Source organism: Apiotrichum porosum (genome assembly GCF_003942205.1).
Source record: "Apiotrichum porosum strain DSM 27194 chromosome Unknown scaffold_1, whole genome shotgun sequence".
Lineage (NCBI taxonomy): Eukaryota > Fungi > Basidiomycota > Tremellomycetes > Trichosporonales > Trichosporonaceae > Apiotrichum > Apiotrichum porosum.
Genome location: NW_021167108.1, coordinates 532,761 through 553,654, shown reverse-complemented (window position 1 = coordinate 553,654; position 20,894 = coordinate 532,761). Strand labels below are relative to the sequence as shown.

Below are 20,894 nucleotides of genomic sequence, written 5' to 3'. Positions count from 1 at the left end.
CAAATGGATAGTCTCCCCCCCCTCTCTCTCTCTCTGTGGCTGCTGCTGTAGGCGCAAGCTCGTTGTCGAGTCTTGGCGCTGTCCTGAGCTCTAATGCCGCGCACCTTCCGTCCTCCCCGTCGTCCGTCGCCCAGGACCTTTACTCGTCCTTCTTGTACTCCACGGGAGTGTCAAGACCCACTCGGCGGGCAGTGGCGTGGATACGCTCCTGTTCGCTCATGCCGTGGATCGGGTTGTAGCGCTGCAGCAGGTCCTGGGGGCGTCAAAAACCATCTTCCGAGAGGTTCCGTCGCCTTTGCCACAGCCAGATGTTCAATTGCACTTTCGCGTAGGTAGAGCGCTGTGGCTCGCAATGAGCCGAAACAGCTACTCGACACTGGCAACAACAACACTTGACGCAACAACAGCACCACCGTCTTGACTCACGGCGTGTATCCTCGCGGCGCGCATAAAGTCTCCAGCCTCGAGCAGGGCGCGGTCGAGCGCGTCGGCATCCTTGGGCGACGTGGTGCACAGGCGGGCCTCGTCAATCATGGCACGCAGCTCCCGGCCCACAACGGGGTTGCGGGTAGCACGAGGTTGGCGCGACTGGACCGTCAGCGGTGCTCAGAGCCCCTGTAGGCGGCGAGGTTTGAGGACAGAGAAGACAAGCAAAGGCGACAGCGACCGAGCTGTTGTTGACATTCTTGACGCCCCTTTGCTGCATTCCCCATAGCTCTACTCGCGTGCATACTCACAGCCAGGCGCATCTCGCGCAGGACGGCGCGGTAGAGGTGTGTTGTGGGCTGGACGGGGGTCATGGTGTGTGGTGTTATGGTTGCTGCAAAGCCTTTGCTCATCGTTGTTCATGTTCTCGCTGGTCGTCGTCGCGGGTCAGTTCAACATTTTGCTTCCGTTCCGGCCGACCGACGCCGTGACGTCTGTGGGGGAGAGGGGGTTCGAATGCTCCGCACAATCGTCCTTGGTGCTGCATTCGCCATCCACCATCGACACACGATGCTTCCATGGAACCCCGCTAGGACAAAGGTGAGTTTGTTGTTCAGATCTCCAGCTTTCTGTGCTTGTACCACGCTCCAGCCGGATGTTCACCGCTAAACCGTTCAACAGGTCCAAATCAAGCTCTCGATTCAGCGCCTCCGGACGCTGCAGGAGAAGAAGCTCGCTCTGGCCAAGAAGGCCCGTCGCGACATTGCCGATCTCGTCCAGAAGGGTCGTATCGAGAACGCAAAGCTCCGCGTCGAGGGCCTTATCCAGGACGATATCTACGTTGAGCTGCTCGAGCTCCTGGAGGTAAGTGGAGGGACGGATGGTGTATCGCGACGAGGACAATGCCGGGCCGAGCGGATCGGCTACGCCAGTGGTGAAGTGGGCTTGGATACCGACAACACTAAGGAAGACGACTGCGGCGGCCCTACTTGAAGCGTATCTCGTCACGCACGAACGTGCTCGTAATGTCGAGTGTGCTGGCGGTTGCGCTGGAGTCGATCTGCTGCGGCCCACCACCCAAACGGATGGTCGGCTGCGGACAGCTGCCCCCATCGGCCTTACGTCTCCGCCTCTCTCGTGCCCGACCCAATTAACCGATTACTGACATACGCAGCTCTATGCAGAGACGCTGCAAGCGCGTTTCGGCCTCCTTGATGCTGCAAGGTGAGCTGCGCTGACGAACGCCAGCTAACAACCAGTGGCGAGACGCCCGAGCCCAGCGTCGCCGACGCAGTGTGTGCCATCATCTACGCAGCGCCCCGTACGGAGCTCAAGGAGCTGCAGGTCCTGCGTGAGATCCTGATGCACAAGGTAAGTTGAGGTGACCTTCAGACAGCTCTCGCCCTAACACACATCCAGTATGGCCGTGCGTTCTCCCTTTCTCTGCAACCCTCAGACCCACCTCCCGCCGTTGTTCCCCAACGAATCGTCTCCAAGCTCGTCCTGTACACTCCCCCAGCCGCGCTCGTTGACGCCTACCTCGGTGAAATCGCCCGCGGCTATGGTGTGAGCTACCTGCCTCCCTTGGAGGATGGTGTAGCGGACGCAGCGCTCGAGCCAGAGAAGGACGACGGAGGGGAGGGCAGCGGTGGCAGCGGCGACGGCGAGGGAAGCGGTTCCGGCGCTGCCGGTGGTGACGACGATGATGACGACGTGGGCGGCGTCAAGGAGCCAGCCAAGGCCGTTGCCATTGCCATTCCCATCCCAGACGAGAAGTCGCCCAGCGTGAGGGCTCCTGTGCCTTCGCCACGTACAACGGGTCCCACAGTGGTCAAGAAGCACACTGAGGACGACGACCTCGCTGCGCGCTTTGAACGTCTCAAGAATTTGAAGTAGGGGGTTGTAACATGCATCTGGTGTTGTCTAGGCGATATACAGATGGCCGACCTTTGCTGTTCTCGTCTAATGGTCGCCTTCTACTCCTCGTCTTCACGCTCCTCACGCTCAACCTCCTTGCCACCCTCCCACACGACAATACGCTTGCCGTGCTCGAGGTGCACTGCCTTGCGCCAGTATTCCTTGGCCACAATACCGTCCTTGTCACCAGGAGTGAGAATGACGCCATTGGCAGCGGCAAAGACAGGGATAGGGGGCTCGGCAGCGAGCATCTGGTCGAGGTCGAGGAAGATGAGGAGAGTCGAGTTGTTACGCGGCAGGATACGGTGGTCCTTGAGCGCAGGCGCCAGGTGGACGTGCTGCCGTGCCATCTTGCTCAGGCCCGTCTCTTTGAGAGTAGCCCAGAGCTTCCACTGGGTGCCGTGCACGAGCAGGCCCGCCTTGACACGTCCAGCATCGTCGGCGAGGACGGGCTCGAGGTGCGCCGTGCCCTCCAGCTTGATGGAGTGGCCCTGCGTCGCGCGGATGAACCACTCGCCACGGGGCTCGGAGGGGCCAGCCTCGGATCCGGCTTCAGGAGCAGGAAGAGTCACAAAGTCGAGCTCCTTCCACTCTGGCTGTGCGGGCGGGGGCGGGGGCGGGGCAGGTGTGACGGCAGTCTGAGCCAGCTGGGCGGCGACAGCATCAACTTGGCTGCTGCCTGGAACAACTGGCGCGGGCTTCTTCTTCTTGGGCTGCTGCTTCTTCTTGGGCTTGGGCTCGGACGGGTCGTAGCCGAAGACGAGCTCGAAGCGCTTCTTGGCGTTCTCCTCGACGAGGCGGAAGACGGTGTCACGGTCCACAGCCTTCATTTTGGGGCGAGCGAGCTGGCATAGTGTCAGCGGTGTCCCGGGCAGGAAAGTCGAGTTGTTACGGCGTGTGGGTGGCGACATTATACAATACGCACCACATCGACAAGGCGCACGAGTCCGTCACTGCGGATGTGCAGGCCCTCCTTCTCCGCGCCATGGCGCAGAATGTAGGCGAGCCCCTTAGAAGCGGCGACGTCAGGACTATCGTTTGGGCGAGGCATTGGAGTAGGGTGTTGTGAACGTGGGTGAAGAACAGTGTCAACAACACCTCTAGCACGTAGCAGCCGACTCGAAAGTCGAACATTCGCAGCTGGAGGGAACACCATCTTTATGCGGGCCTCCATTTTAGATAACTTTGGGAGTGGCTCCCATCACCAGCGTCCTGGACGAGCGCACACACTGCTGTCTCCATACGCGACAGAATGGGAACTGTAGATAACAGACCTGGGTTTTGGCGAGTAGACTGTATGTGAAGCAAGAGACAGCTACCGTCAGTAACACGACGAAGATGTCTCACGGGGTGGCGGCGGTGGGCAAGTGACAGCGACCCCCACCAGCAACTTCCAAGACCCTCACCTTAAATGGGACCTGTATACTGGTACACAGTAGGTAGTACCCTTACAGGTCTTCTCTTTGCATGCTTTGCATGCATCTGAGAGCATGGGTGAATGAGAAGATCGGGGAACAAGTGCTCGTCACAACATGTCAGGCCGGCTCTCCCGCGTTACTTTATTTTTGGCCCCGTTAAGCTCTATATTGGAGTTGGTCGATTGTCACTTTCCATTCAGGCTCTGCAAGCATCCAGCATCCCACCATCCCTTCATCAACAGCATCGCCACCATGGACATGGACGACGACGACGCCTTCCTCTACGGTGACCCGGCAGCACCAAGCACAGATGCCGCCCCCTCGGCAGGTACGTTGTTGCTCTTGTCCAGATTGATGTGCGCAGAATACTGACGGCGCAGCTGCTGGTAGCACTTCCGTCTCGAATGGAGTGAGCGCGTCCATGGCCGCGTACGTTTTCCCCCAACGTCAAAGACAATTGTGCTGACAGTCTAGTTCCCTTGCGGCATATGGTATTGATCCATCGTCTGCTGTGGCCGAGGAAGCCCAAGAGGACGAGGACGGCGGTGTCGAGGAGGAAGATGGCGACGACAGCGAGAGCGACTCGGACGACGATGACATCAAGCTCGTCTTCACCGGTGGTCCCCAGCGTACCCTTGACTTGAGGTAGGTTAGTGGTATGTGTCACCGGCTGACCCAAACAGGCGGCCGCAACAGCAGACGTCCAACGTCATTGGCATTGGCAAATGGGCCCACACTGCGATCGGCACGGCACCGCCAGCTGCCGACCCTACTCCTAACAAACCTCCTACTCCCTCGAAGCGTGAGCCAACATACGCTTCTCGAGCTGACCTAGCAGCGGCCCCAGCACCTGACGCGTTGACCGACTACGCTCCGGTTGCCCGCCCCGGTACCGCACCGCAGGCTGCTCAGCCTTTGGCTTCGACCGAGTCTGTCGCCCAGCTCGTTCCGGGCAACGGACCCCCGCCTACCACCGCCCTTCCGCACTCGACGCTGCCCGTCCAGACTGTGGGATCACAAAGGATCGACCCCACACACCCTACCGGCATCATCCCCTCGACCGGCACGTCGGTGTACGACGTTGATGTCGCTCAGTTTGAGGGCTCGGGTCAGATGTGGCGTAGGCCTGGCAGTGACCTTTCCGACTGGTTCAACTATGGTTTCGACGAGGTCACATACCCCAAGTACCTGCGGTACCGCCAGGAAATGGAGCAGGGCCGTCTGGCTCTTGTGAGTTGAAGCGAGACGAGTAAACCATTTCTGCTACTGACAATCAAAGGCCAACATGCAGGGCATGCAGCCGCTCACCCCCGATGTCGCTGCCAACCTGCACTTCCCCAACGTCAACCCGCAGATGCAGCAGATGCAGCAAATGCAACAGATGCAGCAAATGCAACAAATGCAACAGCAAATGATGATGAGCGGCATGGACCCAGCCATGTTCATGCAACAGCAGGCCATGCAGGGCGGCATGGGCATGATGCCGGGCATGCAGCAGCAGCAACAGCTCCAGCAGCAACAGCAGCAGCAACAACAACAGCCCCAGCAACAACAGCAGCAAGCCCAGGCCCAGCAACAAGGTGAGCTACGAATGACTTGTCGGAAGCTGACAGACAGCACCCGAGGACGAAGCATCTGCCTCGACCGAATCGACGGAGCAGCCTGGCAACCAGATCCAGAATGCATATGCCGCTCGCAACCAGGTGATGCCTCGCGGTGGCATGCCGGTGCGTGGAATGCCACTCCGCGGCCGCGGCGGTGTTCCGCTGGGCCCCCGCGCTGGCGTCATGCCTGGCAACGTGCCCAAGGGCCCCAAGGCCGGTCGGTTCAAGGACAAGGACCGCGTCAACGACTCGACTGCTGCTGCCGCTGCCACAGCCCTCGACTATGGCGACATGGGCGGCGGCGGCGGTGGTGGCCACGGCGGACGCGACTCTGAGCCCCCTGCATCTCGCGAGCGCTCCCGCGAACGCAGTCCCAGCCCGTACCGCTACCGCGAGCGCGACCGCTACGGCGACAGGGACGACCGGTACGGGGAGCGCGAGGAGCGTGATCGATACGGCGACCGCGAGACGCGCAGTTCCCGTCGTGGCGACACGCGTGAGACGCGCGACAGCGCACGCGAGAGTCGCGAGTACGACGACCGCAGCGAGGGCGAGTATGACGAGCCAGACCACCGCGAGCGCGAGAGCAGGCGGTCGTCCCGCAGGCGACACGACGAAGCTGGGAGCGGGGCCGGAACGCCGTCTGGCTTGGGTCCAGATGGATGGGAGTCGGGTGAGGAGGATGAGCGCCGGCGCAGGAAGAGGAGCCGTAGCGCCGAGGAGCCTGAGCAGCGCCGCAGCACGCGCTCCAAGAGGAGGTAGTAGCATTCAGTGTACAGTACAATGCATCCGTGCAGTGTGAGAATGTGTGTGTGTGTGAGAGAGAGAGAGAGAGAAGAAAGTGTCTACAACTTCTATGGCGTCCAGACGCCGCCGCCGCCGTTTAAATCATTTGACCCATGAAGCGTGCCCAGTTACGCTCCAATGTCCGAACAGCCCACACCTCTTCCTCTGGCGCCAACTGCAACCGGCCGCGAGCATCATAATACTCTTCCTCCTCTTCCAGCTCCCACTCGTCGCTACCATCCTCGACCTGCCAGCCTCGGCAGTCTGCGATCCACACTGTCGCAGCCCACACCATGCGCGTCATGTCGCCGACGGCGAACGCGTCGCTCTCGACCAAGATGCGGTCGCGCGGGATGGCGCGTACCGCCTCGGCCGCAGTGGGGCTGCGAGCCGTCACGGCCATGCTGGGCGAAAAGTATGCGTTGGGGAGGACCTTTGCCGCCTGCGCCAGGAAGGCGGGCGACATGCCGCCGCACGAGTGAATGTCAATGTTGATGCGGCCAAAGGACGGGCCGTGTGCCACGCGCGCGGCCTTGAGCACCTCGAGTGTCGTTCCCGGCGCGGCGACGCAGTGGAAGCTGACGTTGACTCCCAGTTCGACCGCAATGTCCAGCTGCGCCCGCGCAAGCGCCACCTGGTGCTTGATGGAACACTTGAACGGGGTGAGGTTGCTCGGTGTCCAGTCGCCCGAGTTGCCAGTCGAGTGGGTTGGGCGGACGCGCACGCGCGCGCTCCCGTCGATGCCTATCTCGCCAATGAGGACTAGACGGCCTGAAGCCTTGGCGTCGGATACCTGCTCGCGTATGCGGGCCAGCGCGGGGGCGAACGGTTTGGGCTCTGGTAGCTGTTCGACCAGCTCGTCAAACTGGTCCATGAGCGCGGGTTTGGGCGACAGGAGGTCCTGGTAGTGCTCGCGTTTGGGCAGTGGCGGGTCCTGGAGAGAGTAGAGGTGCACAAACCACGGGTGATAGCCTATAGTGTCAGCTTAGCGATTGGGGGACATAAACAGCTGACGTACCAAAGCCAGCAACCACACGAGGCGCATTAGTCGACGACGACGAGGCCTCAGGCTCGTCCAGTGGCCAAGGTCGCGCTGCGCCGAGTCTGCAGACGCTTTCCTGGTCATCAGACGTAGCCATGGCCGCGAGGCCGCCGAGGAGGACCCCGTCTAGCTGCTCAGTTGTTGGGCTGAGGTCTGTCGGGTGGCAATGCGCGTCTGTCACTGAGGGCAAGGTCAGCATCGTAGCTCTCGAGTGGGCAGGTGATCAGAGCTATACGCACAATGTCGAAGGACGTGGGTCCGTGGGAGGTCTATGGTCTCCCATTTTTGCGTGCGAGACCCGTTTGCGGGTGTGTCTGCGCACATGCTGGATGTTGGACGGCGATACGGTGGATGGACTGGTGACAACAAGATGCCGCGAGGTGGAGGTCTCCATGTGGATGTGGACCGTCGCGAGTGGCACTGTTTTGGCTGGGTGAGTTGAGTCAACCAGCCGCGTGAGTCAACCCTCCTTCGCCTTCCCTCTGCACCTTCCCTCTGCACTTCCCTCTCTACATTGTCGTCTTTCATCCTCAACTCATTCTGCATCCATCAACACTCCCATGTCCGAGGTAAGCTTTGAGCTCAATACTCATGCCAGCTAACACCCAGCGCTCCCTGCCACACCCCAACCCGCGCGTCGCTCTCCTCCAGCAAGAGATCGCCCGTCTCGAGGCTCAGCTCGAGTGAGTATTACAGGATGGAGGTGGGACCACCTTGCGTCCTAAGCTTCACATATCATCATGTACCGTGACTCTCATCTAACGACTCAAAGAGGGCGCGATGCCGACGCCATCGTGCAGCGTCACATCAAGCTGCTGCACACCTACAACGAAATCAAGGACGGCGCGCAGGCCCTCATCGGCAAGGTTAGTTTTGATAAACCCACGACGAAATCCCAAACTAACGACAGTACGCTGTTTTCACCCACACGACCGTCACCGCTGTGCACCAGGAGCTCGGCCTGAGCTTGGTCGAGTAGGAGCCGGGTGGCGGCCCAGGGGATTGATGCAAATTGGTGGACTGGTTCTCACTTCTGACATTTCACTCCGTCTCTCCGGCACAGTACAAGATACGATGTCTTACTCCTCAATGTCCTCGCCGCCGCTGTCGAGGATTAGCTGCTCAAGGTTGGGGTGGCGTGGTACAAACTGCGCTTTGAACGGGAGCGGGTGCGAGTTGGCCGTGTTGGTGAACGCGAGGGTGTCAATGGGGACTGGGCGGCCATCGTTGCCAACCGCGTGGCCGATGTCAAACGCCCACAGCATGAACGCGGTATTGATGAGGACCGAGTTGTGGGCGACGTGCTGGCCAGGGCATACTCGCCTGCCCATCCCGAATTGGACGTGCTTCATGCTGGTCTTGAAGGCGCCGTCGGCGTCGAGCCACCTGTCCAGGTTGAACGCTTCGACGTCGGGACCGTAGTACGCCTCGTCACGGTGGATCGCCCAGTGGTTGGGGATGATGGCTGCACCGGCGGGTACGAGCTGGCCGCGGTACACAATGTCCGCAGTGGTCTTGTGCTGGAACCCACCACTGCTGACGGGCCGCCAGCGGAACGACTCGGCAATGAAGGCTCGCAAGATCGGTGCCGACTCAATGTCCAGTTCGTCAAACGAAGGCATGCGGCCACCAGCGACCTTGTCGAGCTCGGCACGCACGCGCGCCGCCTGGTCCGGGAACACGGCTGCAGCCATGACGCAGATGGTGATGGCGGACGAGGACGTGTCGCTTCCGGCACCAAACACTGAGCCGCAGAGATAGGCAATCTCGTCGTCTTCCAGGTTGAACTCGCGCTGGTGCTCAAGGAGATACTTTGCAAAACAGTCTGCGACCGGCTGTTTGGAAGCGAGGCGAGCCTTCACGTCACGCAGGGCGCCAACAAAGAGGTCCAGCTCGTCATCAGCCCACTTTTGAACGCCGGTCGACTTGAGGTAGCCTGGGAAGTATCGGAGCCATGGGTACGACTCGATGGCAAAGGCTCCCGGGCGGAGGGTGATACCCAGACGCTTCGAGCCCTCGACAACCTCTCGGATTTCGGGGTCAGAGTAGTATGCGCGACCTCTGCGACCGTATGCCATGTGAACGACCAGTGTGGCAGCATAGGACTGGATGTGGTCCTGGAAGCGCGACGGGTCGCGGAGGATGTCCAGGGCGGCCGAGCGTGCAATGCCTTCCTGCAGTGGACGGAGCTCGCGCGCACTCTGGGGCTGGAGTGGGGCGTGGAGGGCCTTGCGCAGGCGGCGCCAGCGGTCACCATGAGAGACGAGGAGGATACGCTTGTTGTGTGACATGATCTCGTCGCCCATAATCTGACGTGGGCGATCGGCAGTGTCGCGCGCATTCTTCTCGAGGACAAAGTCACACGCGTCGACCGTCGAGACAACGATGGTAGGCGAGCTGCCACGCCAAATCGTCATAAGAGGGCCGTACTGGCGTGACTGGTCGTACAGCCAGCGCCATGGGTGAGAGGCCGGTAGGGCTGTCCCGCTGAACCAGTGTGATGGAGGTCCAGCTGGGAGGTTTGTGTATTTGGTTCCCCGGCGACGTACAAGGACGAGGCCAAGAAGCACCAGTGCTGCGACGAGGGGCAAGAAGGCCGCTGGGGCTGTGAGCTGGTCGAGCACCATCATGAGCGAGTGCAACTGTCGCCTTGTGGGTGAAATCTCGGCCAGTGGCGACCCGGGTTATATGTTAGACGCCAGGCCACTGTATCCGGGGTGGGCATAAGTGCCGGCGGCCGGTCTTGGGGGCGCCGCGGGGCAAAGCTGCCCCGCTTCCGATGACGAGGTTCCGCAGCCTCGGCCACAACGAGGTCACGGGAAGCGTGGGCTCTGGTCGTTGCTACGATGGTTAAGCTCTCGTGGATGCACACCGAGTGCTATGTATGGCCTATGGAACACTTGCGGAGGGCCGGAGACGTGACGACCGCGGCTCAAGTCGGAATGACAAGAGCAACACTGCTTCACAACTCCAGGTATAAAGTGGACTTTCCGAAGCGGATAACAAATGCACAGAACATGCAGAACACATGCTCCACACCGGGGCCGCGGACGGCGTGGGCAAAGTGCGACTGTTCATGGAGACTCGTGAGTTCGTCTTGCCTGAGACCATGACAGCAAGGCGTCCTGCGGCCGGTGCGCGTCGGCCTTTGCCCGATGACGCCGGCGTCCACTAGGTGTAAAAACAGTGTGCCAAAGTTGGCCAGCCGCAAGATAACAGGCCCAGTATAGACTGGATAGCACTGCTTCACAGATTGAGCATGCGGCATGCGGGTTGGGCATCGACGCTGAGGAAGGCAAATCTCGCTGATATCCAAATCGCTGATCTGCGATTGATGTTACAGAGCCACAGAGCCACATCCAGTACCGAGCTTGGAACTCATTTACCGAGTTGGTTTCGACGTTTCGGCGACGTGCAAACACATGGCGAGCACCACATGCAACGCAAAGCGCGGCCATTTCTGCGGAGGCGGTGAATCCCTTATCGAATCAGTGGTCATTAGCAAACGTATTAGAAAGCACCCACACAGTTTTGTATTACGGTCAAGGCTGAATACAAATACGGCAGCCACGCCGCGTGCCGTCGGTCCATAAACTGCCCGTTCCACTCGCCGTGTTCCTTAGTCGGCCATGCACCACAAGGCAACAGCAAAGCAGCCATGGCCGTCCACGAAATGCCCGCGTCGCTTCCAAACACTCACTCAGTCGACTATAACAGCAATGGCTGACCCTCCCCCGCCTCATTCGGAACTGGTGTTCCACGAGGTGGAGGAGTTCATTGACACGAGCGACGGCAGCTCGAGCAGCAACAACAACAACAACAGCAGCAACAGCGACGTCACCCCAACAGGCACAATGTCGCCTGCTAACGGTCCCGCTTCTCCCCCATACTACACTGCGCGGCCAAGTATGTCGTCGACAACAGAGCAAGAGACTCCCTCAGCACAGGTCACGACCTCGACACGATCAGCTCCAACAGTGCCGGGCCCGCCCATCAAGCTGGCAGCTGCTGCCGCCAGCGCCGCTGCGCTCGTGCCCGAGCGAGCGGACGTCATCGACGAAAAGTCAGACCTTGCCGGCAGCAGCGATCCGAGCGTCACCAACAAGACTCTTGTCGCCGACGCCGAGGCAGCAACGCAGGTCCCCTCTGCACTGCTCAATCTCCCACCACCACCGCCGTTCGACTTGGACGTCGAGGGCCTGACAGTCGGAGTGCCGTACGACCCTTTGTCATGGTACATTGGCCGGGCTGCCAAGCTTCTCGGCGACGCCAGCTTGGAAACTGCAGACAAGGAGACGGCAGCCAGCAAAACGATCCTGTCAGATGTGTCATGCACGTGTGCATCTGGAGAAGTACTCGCAATGTGAGTAGCTGTAGCACACTAAGCTGCCGAGTACGTGCTAATCGTGACCAGTCTCGGCGGCTCGGGATCCGGCAAAACTACGCTCCTCAACGCCGTAGCTCACCGTCTGGCCAACCTCCCGGTCCGAGCTGGTGATGTCCAATACGTTCCCTCGCGGGGTGGCAACCCTCTTGGGCACCGCGAGGCCCGGCGCAGAATCGGCTTCGTGAGACAGCAAGACTACCTCGTCGAGTGTTTGACAGGTAGGTGTATTTACCGGTGACAAACAGCGAACGCTCGCTCACCCAACCAGTGCGTGAAACCCTCACATATGCGGCACGACTCCGTCTTCCAACTAGCCTCTCGCGCGAGACCATCGACGTTGTTGTGGAAGAGACTCTTGACGAGCTGGGCCTGCGAGATGCCGCGGACACTGTCGTTGGTGGTCCCCTGCGAAAGGGTATCTCTGGCGGCGAGAAGCGAAGACTCTCCATCGGCTGCGTACTCGTCACCTTGCCATCAGTGTTGATCCTGGACGAGCCGACCTCAGGTCTCGACGCGTACACATCGTACCTCCTTCTCCGCACACTCAACGCTCTGGCGCGTCGAGGCCGAACAGTCATTCTGTCTATCCACGCGCCTCGCTCGGACGCATTTGAGCTCTTTGACCGCATCTGCCTTCTCTCAAAGGGCAAAGTCGTGTATTCCGGGATGCGAAGCTTGTGTCTCCCGTGGTTTGCCGAGCTGGGCCACACCCTCGAGGACAATGTCAACCCACTAGGTAAGCTCGTACTCCCCGACTTGCAAGCTGACGATAGACTTCCTTATCGACCTTTGCTCGATCGATAACCGAACGGTAGAAAACGAAGAGGAGAGCAAGGCACGTGTCTCTGCGTTGACAAATGCGTGGGAGGCCCATCTTCAAGTCAGCAGTGGCAAGAACCAGCTGGCTTTACTGTCCCACTCGCACCTCGTCGTACCAACGAACCACCCCCTCGCGCGTCATTCCTCGTCTCATTCCCAAGAGGTCAACGAACTGCACCGGACAGTCAGCATTCAGGCCGTGGACTCGAAGCGCCCCGGGTGGTTTTTACAAACCCGCATCCTTACAGCACGCGCTCATCGCAATGTCTATCGAAATGTACCCATCCTGTTCGGACTGTGCTTCCAAGGCGTGGCCCTTGGGTGCTTTATCGGCGGGACATTCTACAAGATACCCGAGACCCCACAGGGTATCCAGTCGCTCAAGAACCTCTCTTTCCAGTTTATGCCGTCCGTGTTCTACCTGCAACAGGTTTTCTGGGTCTACAAGTGGTGTACCGATCTGGTAATCTTTGACCGCGAGCGCGAGGACAATCTCTACGACGTGGTGCCGTATGTCATCTCGGACTGGCTCTCTTACCTGGCCCCAGCAGTCTTTTCGCCCACAGTGTACATCATTCTGGTCTACTTCATGGCCGAGCTGCGAATGGACGAGATTGCGAGTCGTCTGTTCACCATCATTGCGTCTGTGAGTCCACCACATGGAAGACGAGCACAATACTGATGCTCCAGACTATTCTTGTTCAGTTTGCGACGCAGGGCCTCGCCCTGTTCGCTGCAGCCGTGACACGAGAGTTTGCCGTGGCAAGTCTTGTGGCGAATGCCATCAACATCTTTCAACTGTACGTTTGCCCCAAACCCCCCACACACCGGTGTTACCAGTCGCTGACGACCAGCCTGTCTGCGGGCTTCATTCTTGTCGAGCCCCCAGTGTACGCAGCCTGGATCCGCTGGCTGTCGCCATACTTTTACTCTTTCCGCATCGTCGCCACGGTCTTGTTCAAGGACCGTACATTCGCGTGTCCGTCCGTCTCACAGGCCAACCTCGAGCAGTGTGATGGCAACAATGTGCTGCGGTCGTTCAGGTTCAACCTCGATACCAACATTGGCGCGTGGTTTGGTGGCCTGATCGCGTTTGCGCTGTTCGAGTATGCGTTCTCGTGCCTCATCTTATGGGTATGTGGCAGCTGTCGGTTGGCACCAAGTTCCTTTGTAGCTGACCCACCCAGGCCTGGCACGCTGGCGGTGTGCGCCACGCCTCTGAGATTGACTCGCACCATCGCGGCAAGCAGGCGGATGTGGCAGACAGCCACCTGACGCGTGACCTCATCAGTGTCAGTGCCCGGCATCTTTCGTTGGCATGGGAACGCCGTGGTCGCGGTCTGCTCAAGAGCTCCAAAAAGGTCATTCTCGAAGACATCTGCGTTACCTTCCCTCCCGGCCAGGTTTCTGCCATTCTCGGTCCGTCAGGCGCCGGCAAGTCGACCTTTCTCCAACTTCTTGCCAGCCGCAAGTTGAAAGCTGGCGCACTGGCCGGTTTCTACCTCAAGGGCGAGATCCTCTTCAACGGCCAGGCGGCCACCCACTTGTCCATGAGCAATGTGGCGTTTGTGGAACAGGAAGACGACTGGCACCTCCCCAGCCTCACGGTCCGCGAGACGCTGCGGTACGCTGCCATTCTGCGTCTCCCGCAGGACATGCCCAGGAAGCAGAAGATTGCACGTGCCGAGACGGTCCTGCGCATGCTTGGCCTCAAGGACTGCGCCGACCTGCCTGTGGGTGGTCAGTTGATCAAGGGTATTTCCGGAGGAGAAAAGCGGCGCCTGTCGCTTGCTGTACAGAGTAGGTTCCAGCTCACGTGTGAACAAGTGGACTCACCTGCCAGTGATCAACGATCCCGCAGTGCTCCTCGTCGACGAGCCCACGTCTGGCCTCGACAGCAGCATTGCGCTGAGCGTCATGCAGGTGCTAAAGGACATTGCCGCCACGGGCCGCACAGTCATTGCCACGATCCACCAGCCCCGCTCGGACATTTGGAAGCTCGCCGACAACGTCACCTTGCTCGCCCGTGGCGGCCACGTCGCATACAGCGGCAAGCGCGCCGACGCCATCCCATACTTTACATCTATCGGATACCCGATGCCGACTGAATTCTTCAACCCGGCCGACCACCTGCTGGACATTGTCAGTGTCGACCCTCGGCCGGCGCTGAACGGCGCCAGTGCCAAGCGCGTGGGCGACATGGTGGCCACCTGGTCGACGTACGAGGCGAAAGAGACGGGCGACGAGGACGTGTCGACGCTCAACACGACCGACGAGATCCATTCGGGCGCCAAGACGACACCCATGCGCATCGCGCTCCCCGTCGTCCTCGTGCGGCACTGGACCAACATCTGGCGCCAAAAGGGCGTGTTCATGAACCGGTGGATGCAGGCGCCGTTTGTCGGCGCCTTGTTCATCTTCTTCTTCCAGCGCCTCACACATGGTCCACAGGGCGCGCAGGACCGCATCGGTATCACGATCCAGTCGAGTACGGCGCTCGCGTTCGTCGGCGTCCTCAATGCCGTGGCCATCTTTCCGCCAGAACGCGACCTGTACTTTCACGAGGCGAACAGCTCGGCGCGGTACAGCTCCGCGACGTTTGTGCTCATGTACTCGCTCGTCGAGATTGGTCCGCAGATCTTTGGCGCGCTGGCCTACAGTGCCATCGTAAGTTACGCCACACTCTCCTAGTGCAGTCCTAACTTTCTTCCTCCCAACAGATGAACGTCGGCGTAGGCATGCAGACGAGCGTGCGCATCTTTTTCGAATACTTTGTCACCATCTTCTGTCTCTTGCACATGGGCGAAAGCTTCAGCATGCTCTTTGGCGCATGGATCAGTGTCGAGGGCCTTACAGTGACGTAGGTTATTGTGATGGTTCCCACGTCTAACCTGCCCCACAGGCTCATCTCGACATTCATCTCCCTCGCCGCGCAAATCTCGGGTGTCGTCTCGCTGTCACTGCCCGACTGGCTCGCGGCCGTCGCGTGGGCGACGTGCGTCAAGGGCGCCGTCCTCGTGCAGGTCATCAACGAGTGTGTCGGCCTGGAATTCACGTGTTCCGACCAAGACATTGCCGATGGCCAGTGTGTCGCGACGACGGGAGAGCAGATGCTGGCCCTGTTTGGGTGGAACGACCTCCGCACGGCCATGTATGTGGGCATCGTCCTCGCGACGGCGTTTGCGTGGCGGTTTGTCGCGTATCTGGCCATTTCGGCCAAGGTGGGCGGGTTTAGGTAGAGGGAACGGAGTTGGGAGTTGGGCTATAGAGGTCATCTGGGAACGAACATCTGGGTGTTATCAATGGTATTCAATGGTCATCGCCGAGAACGTTTCCTCTCTCTGCTGCTGCTGCTTCCCGTTCGTCCTTTTCCGTGCAATAAGAATACATTCTGAGTGGTGTGGTGTGATGTGGTGCTGGGTTTATATCTGAAAGCCCGATATGATGACAGGTGTGAAGAGTTGTAAGACTGCTACTACTATACTTCTGGCTCCGTTTTTCCTCCTTTGCATTGTTGCTTTGCTGTGTAATTGTGTTTGGGGGGGTGATATTACAGTGGTCGGCCCGCGTCCAGCGCCAGGTGCCCTCTAGTGTCCGTATGGGTGTTTTGGGGGTGTGAAAACTCGCTTAGAGGACAACCTCGTCGAGGATGGCGCGAGCCTTCATCCACACGGCGACTGGGTAGCGGCGGTCCTGCATGCGGCGGAGGACGTCCTCGGCGGCGGTACGGTCCTCGGCCTTGAGCTCGGCGCGGACCATGGCCTCGTATGTCGAGGGCTCACGGTAGACGACGTTCGTAGGCTCGACGGTCACGGCCGAAGGCTTGGCGTGGCCCGACGAGGTGAGGAGGGCAGGGTGGTTGTTGGGAGCTGCGACGCCGGTGAGCGAGTCGGCCATGCTCTCAAACACCTCGCGGGCACGGTGGAACTGGCTGTGGCGGGCGTAACCGGCAATGAGAACGTTGCAGACGTAGGCAGTCGAGCGGGCACCCTGGGCAGTCATGCGGGTGCGGAAAGCGTCGAGCTGCTCGAGGGTACCGCGCTGGCCAAGGACGTTGAGGATCGCCTCCCAGACCACGGGCTCGGGAGCCGAGCCGGGCTTGGTGGAAGGGTGCTTGGCGATGCCCTCAAAGACCTCAAGCGCGCGCTCGACGTCGCCAGAGTGGAGACCGTAGGCAGTGATGAGGGAAGCCCAGTGAGTACCCTGGACGGCAACGTGGCGGTCGGCGCACAGGTCACCAAAGACGCGCTCCATGGCAGCCAGGTCGACAGTGGGGAGAGTGCCGTAGGCGTCGAGGAGGAGCTTGTACGTGTGGGCCGAGGGACGGACACCGGCGTTGCGCATGGCCTCGTAGTAGTAGAGGACACGGTCGCGCGACGGGCGGGTCTGGAGGTGGAACTGCATCATGGTGTTGAAAGGAGGGACACGGGGCTTGAAGTTGGGCTGCGACGACATCTCCTCAAAGAGGACAGCCGCGCTCTCGGCGTCGCCGACACGGCAGCAAGCATTGATGACAGCGCCGTAGGTGACAGACGAGGGACGGATACCGGCAGCCTTCATGTGGTTGAAGAGCTCGAGAGCGACCTCGGCCTTGCGAGCCTTGGAGAGCTTGGAGATGATGGTGTTGTAGAGGTAGAGGTGAGGGACGACGCCGAGGGCCTGGCTCTCGTCAAAGAGCTCGCGGGCAACGAGGGCGTCGTCGGTCGAGTCGCGCGAAGAGGCAATCATGGTAGCGTATGCGTCGGCGGTGGGAGCCATACCGGCCTCGATGATACGTGCACGGTGCATGCCGGCCTGCTCGAGGTGCCCAAGGTAGCAGCGAGCGGTGATCATGGCGTCCTCGACGGCACACCAACCGCGGGCCTGAGCACGCTCCTTGGGGACGCACGACGCAAGGACGACCTGGGCGAGCGAGTAGAGCTCGTTGACCTTGGGCTCGTCTCCGGTACGCGCAATGGTAACGATCAGACGACCAATGTTCTCGGGCGACGGGACCTCGTTGTTGGCAAGGCCCTGGCGGACGGCGGTGTAGGCGGCGGTGGGAGTCACGATGTTGCCGGTGCCGGGCTGGCCGTAAGACATGCGCTCAATCATCGCGTTAAGTCCGCCCGAGAAGTGCAGGGTGTGGGCAGATGCCGGCTGGAGGGTTGAAGGAGGAGCGTCGGCCGACATGGGGGTGGGCGGAAGAGTAAACGACGGCGCCGACGAACCAGCCGAAGCTGCAGGGGTGGGGAGAAGGACTGCAGCGTTGGCGCCAAAGGCAGCAGTGAGGAGCTCGGCGGAGCGCTCGTTGCCAACGAGGCCGGTGAGAGTGTTGGCGAGCTTAGAGGCCGCAGGCGAGTTGACAAACGAAGCAGGGAGGGGGATGCGACCCTGCTGGACGACCGCGAGGTCCGTGAAGAAGCCCTCGACAGTGGCGGTGTTGGCCTCGATGTACTCGCGTGGCAGAGCGTTGAACGTATCGAGAAGACGGAACCACTGGTCATGCGTGAGCCCAAGGTCCTGGACAGCGGTAGTGGTGCGGGTGGCGCTGTACTTGTCGATGATGTGAGGGGTAACAGGCTTCATGACTTTGGACGAAATTTGCACGTCAAGACGGGCAGCGGCGCGAACTGTGTCAAGGACAACGCTGATCGGGGCAGGCGAGCAAGCAGTGACACCGATCATGTCGCAAATGTCGGCCACGTCGTTGGTCTCGCGACGGGCGTAGCGAATGAGGACGTGAGGGATATCGGTGAACCGACCGGCAGCAATCAAAAGCTCAATGTGCTTGAGCACCACCGCGGTGTCACAGCGGGGGAAGGAGACGGTGTGGATGTCCGTGGCGCCCGTGAGGGCAGCGTCGCGAACAGCGGGGTCCTCGGAATTGATGGCGTAGCCAAGGAGATAGCCATAGGCCCTAAGGATGCGGGCACGTTCAATCTTCTGTCCGGGACGGTCGGTGGCAATGTCGTCCATGAGGTGGCGCATGACGGTAACAGTGTCCTCGGCGCGACCAGCCTTGGCCAGTGCCTCGGTAAGCTCGTACAGGTCCTCAGTCGGGATACAAGCGGTGCGGCCTGCGTTGAACGATTCCCAGGCAAGATCAAGGTCGCCGTGCTTGCACGAGCCATTGATCAGAGCGCCGAGGTACTTGCCCTTGTCGTGGCGGTCGTTGGCCGACTGGGCGAGCTCCTTGGCAAACTTTGTCTCGCCAACAGCAACAAACGCGCGGATGGCAGCGAGGTAGGTCTCTTGGATCTCTGCACTGTCGCGGGTGAGGTCCTTGTTCAATGAGGCGGCGGCCTTGAGCTTGGTCTCGAACAGCTTCCAATAAGTGCTGACCGTTGACAGCTGTTTGGGCGTTCCGTAGGACAGAATGTCAAAGGTGTCGGCGAAGATGCTGAGGCGCGAGCTGCGACCCACAGCGTTTTGGAGCACAGTCACTGCGGACTCCATGGTGGGGGCGAATGGGAGGCCCATTGATGCGCGCGCAGCGGTGAGCAGGGACTCGTCCATGGTCTCCAGCTTGCGCGGGCTGGCAATGAGGAGTCTGAGTGCCGAAGAAAAGTTGTGCTCGCTCTGGTAGGCCTCGATGGCGTCCGAAGCGGCGTGGTCAGCCGGAGTCTCCTCGGTAGCAATGTGCAGCTGGTCGCGCTTGAACGCCTGCCACGCGGTGTGACGAGCCCAGCGGTGCGATGCAAGGGAAACGTCCTCGTCACGGCGGCAGAGAGCGTCGATGACGATGTTGATGGTTTTGACGCTGGGGAGGACGTCACGCTCGAGCATCTCGTTGTAGCAGTCCAAGATCGGGGCAATGGACTCGCCGCGGCTGCGGAGCGACATAAGAGTCTGGATGCAGCGGTCGTAAGTCGCGGTCGAGTAGTCGTTGGGCAGAGGGTACTTGGCGAGGCTGGGGTCGGCGTTAAACTTGGCCTCGGCGGTGCGGGGCAAGCGGTAGTGCTCGATCAGCTTGTGCACAATCTCCCTGTCGCCAGCATTGAATGCGGCGCCAATGGCATTCCGGATGGCGTTGTCAAGCTCGACACTCTGAGCGGGAAGGACACCCGAGTGCGAGTCGCTGCTGGGAGCCGAGTGCGAGTGGGTCGAGTTGCGACGCACACGGCCGGCGCCGCGCGCGATGGGCGAGACAGGACGGCCAATGTCCAGACCAGCCAGGTCCATCAGGACACGGTTGGGCTGGTCGATGCGGCTCTGGTCCGGGGTGGGCACAGACGACACGAGCTGCGCTGTGGGGCGCGTACGGGTCGAGAACGCGCGGGCACCCATCGGGCGCGGTGCGGCACCGGGAAGCCACAGTGCGCCGCCAGCAGCGGCGTTGTCGGGCAGAGCAGCCCAGGCCGGGTACGCAATCGTGCTGCGCTTGGGGCTCATGGGCTCCTCGGCCACGGGCTCCATCTCAATGAGGGTGACTGGTCGCGAGCCGGCACGAGCAGCCATCTGGTCGCGGAGCATGACGGTGCGCACGGGAGGACTCTCATCGCGGCGCGAGGTGATGCGCTGCTTGAGCTGGAGGTGGGCGAGCTGGCGGGCAGTGGCAGCGTCCTGCTGCTTGTCGTCCGACGACGACGAGACACTTGTAGCATCGGCGGCGGGGCCTTGGGGGAGGCTGAGGAAGGCGCGGGCATGGCCAGTGTACCCGCCACCGTTCGAAGCGCCAGAGTATCCGGAGCGACCTGCGCCGCCGGCAGCGCCGGACGAGCCCGAGGCAGCCTGTGCTGTCTGCGCGGCGACAAGAGTGTTGCTGACGCCGGGGCCCTGGAAGTGGTGGAGGAGGGAAGGGTTGGAGGTGAAGAGGTCGGGTTGGGCATGTGCGGTCTGATGCAGACGCAACAGCGGCCTAATGTGGGTGCTGTGGCAATGTGAGTATGGAGGTGTAGGTATAGGTAGGTGAGTCGCGAGGTCACTCACGCAGCTTTGGTGAGCATGTTGGTGGTGTTGGATGGACCTCAGCCCTAGGGCTGGGTTGTGTGTGTTGTTGTTGGGAGGGGGGTGGGGTGGGAGAGTGGTGGACGAGGGAAGGGAGTCACCACAGTTAAAGTGAAAGGAATGAAGGAAAGGGTTGAGTGTGTTTTTCTTGTGCCGACGGTCCGAGCAAGAGCGGACGGCGGTGGGAGCGAGAGTGAGTCGCCCGTGGATGGATCTAGCGAGAGAGCGAGAGAGAGGCGGCGGGGGAGATGGGTGGGGGAGAGAGGGAACGCAGAGGAGGAGGCAGATACGAGACAGAGAGAGAGCAACAGAGACCACAGAGAGCTCTCTGAAAACGACGCGCGCCGTGTGCCGAGCCGCTGCCAGAAGCCTTGTGCCGAGCGGCGACAACTGACTCAAACAGTCACGGCCCACAATCTTCCATCGCTGCATCGACCTTTTTCCGACCTCTCCCGGCGGCCCACGGTGGCAAACGGTGGCAAACGGAGCCACTCGCGGCCACTCGCCGTCCACCCGCGGCTGGCCGGTGCGCGCCGGTGCCGCACGCCAAGATAAAAAACCAAATG

At 60.8% G+C, this 20,894-nt stretch overlaps 9 protein-coding genes across 9 annotated transcripts; 4 read left to right on the top strand and 5 right to left on the bottom strand.

The window, feature by feature from the left end:
• Positions 1 to 139: 139 nt before the first annotated feature.
• Positions 140 to 800, bottom strand: EHS24_000191 (uncharacterized protein; the record flags this gene model as incomplete). Its single annotated transcript, XM_028616028.1, has 3 exons — positions 140 to 241; positions 427 to 588; positions 738 to 800. 3 exons carry the CDS (start codon positions 798 to 800, stop codon positions 140 to 142), a joined length of 327 nt encoding a protein of 108 aa, XP_028479885.1.
• Positions 801 to 996: 196 nt separating this feature from the next.
• EHS24_000190 (uncharacterized protein) lies at positions 997 to 2,322 on the top strand (the record flags this gene model as incomplete). Its single annotated transcript, XM_028616027.1, has 5 exons — positions 997 to 1,026; positions 1,108 to 1,290; positions 1,601 to 1,650; positions 1,686 to 1,797; positions 1,846 to 2,322. 5 exons carry the CDS (start codon positions 997 to 999, stop codon positions 2,320 to 2,322), a joined length of 852 nt encoding a protein of 283 aa, XP_028479884.1.
• An 80-nt stretch (positions 2,323 to 2,402) lies between these two features.
• EHS24_000189 (uncharacterized protein) lies at positions 2,403 to 3,394 on the bottom strand (the record flags this gene model as incomplete). The annotated part of the gene is made up of 2 exons (XM_028616026.1): positions 2,403 to 3,188; positions 3,269 to 3,394. The coding sequence occupies 2 exons, from the start codon at positions 3,392 to 3,394 to the stop codon at positions 2,403 to 2,405; spliced, it is 912 nt and encodes a 303-aa protein (XP_028479883.1).
• Positions 3,395 to 4,013: 619 nt separating this feature from the next.
• Positions 4,014 to 6,127, top strand: FIP1 (cleavage polyadenylation factor subunit fip1; the record flags this gene model as incomplete). The annotated part of the gene is made up of 6 exons (XM_028616025.1): positions 4,014 to 4,089; positions 4,142 to 4,190; positions 4,236 to 4,406; positions 4,445 to 4,991; positions 5,041 to 5,341; positions 5,379 to 6,127. The coding sequence occupies 6 exons, from the start codon at positions 4,014 to 4,016 to the stop codon at positions 6,125 to 6,127; spliced, it is 1,893 nt and encodes a 630-aa protein (XP_028479882.1).
• Positions 6,128 to 6,248: 121 nt separating this feature from the next.
• On the bottom strand, positions 6,249 to 7,517 carry EHS24_000187 (uncharacterized protein; the record flags this gene model as incomplete). The annotated part of the gene is made up of 3 exons (XM_028616024.1): positions 6,249 to 7,123; positions 7,170 to 7,373; positions 7,433 to 7,517. The coding sequence occupies 3 exons, from the start codon at positions 7,515 to 7,517 to the stop codon at positions 6,249 to 6,251; spliced, it is 1,164 nt and encodes a 387-aa protein (XP_028479881.1).
• Positions 7,518 to 7,753: 236 nt separating this feature from the next.
• EHS24_000186 (uncharacterized protein) lies at positions 7,754 to 8,172 on the top strand (the record flags this gene model as incomplete). The annotated part of the gene is made up of 4 exons (XM_028616023.1): positions 7,754 to 7,762; positions 7,803 to 7,876; positions 7,966 to 8,059; positions 8,104 to 8,172. The coding sequence occupies 4 exons, from the start codon at positions 7,754 to 7,756 to the stop codon at positions 8,170 to 8,172; spliced, it is 246 nt and encodes an 81-aa protein (XP_028479880.1).
• A 100-nt stretch (positions 8,173 to 8,272) lies between these two features.
• Positions 8,273 to 9,820, bottom strand: EHS24_000185 (uncharacterized protein; the record flags this gene model as incomplete). Its single annotated transcript, XM_028616022.1, has 1 exon — positions 8,273 to 9,820. One exon carries the CDS (start codon positions 9,818 to 9,820, stop codon positions 8,273 to 8,275), a length of 1,548 nt encoding a protein of 515 aa, XP_028479879.1.
• A 1,092-nt stretch (positions 9,821 to 10,912) lies between these two features.
• EHS24_000184 (uncharacterized protein) lies at positions 10,913 to 15,638 on the top strand (the record flags this gene model as incomplete). Its single annotated transcript, XM_028616021.1, has 10 exons — positions 10,913 to 11,556; positions 11,608 to 11,798; positions 11,849 to 12,316; positions 12,354 to 13,045; positions 13,090 to 13,199; positions 13,254 to 13,533; positions 13,587 to 14,199; positions 14,243 to 15,066; positions 15,120 to 15,259; positions 15,302 to 15,638. The coding sequence occupies 10 exons, from the start codon at positions 10,913 to 10,915 to the stop codon at positions 15,636 to 15,638; spliced, it is 4,299 nt and encodes a 1,432-aa protein (XP_028479878.1).
• A 388-nt stretch (positions 15,639 to 16,026) lies between these two features.
• On the bottom strand, positions 16,027 to 20,327 carry EHS24_000183 (uncharacterized protein; the record flags this gene model as incomplete). Its single annotated transcript, XM_028616020.1, has 2 exons — positions 16,027 to 20,251; positions 20,311 to 20,327. 2 exons carry the CDS (start codon positions 20,325 to 20,327, stop codon positions 16,027 to 16,029), a joined length of 4,242 nt encoding a protein of 1,413 aa, XP_028479877.1.
• Positions 20,328 to 20,894: the final 567 nt, after the last annotated feature.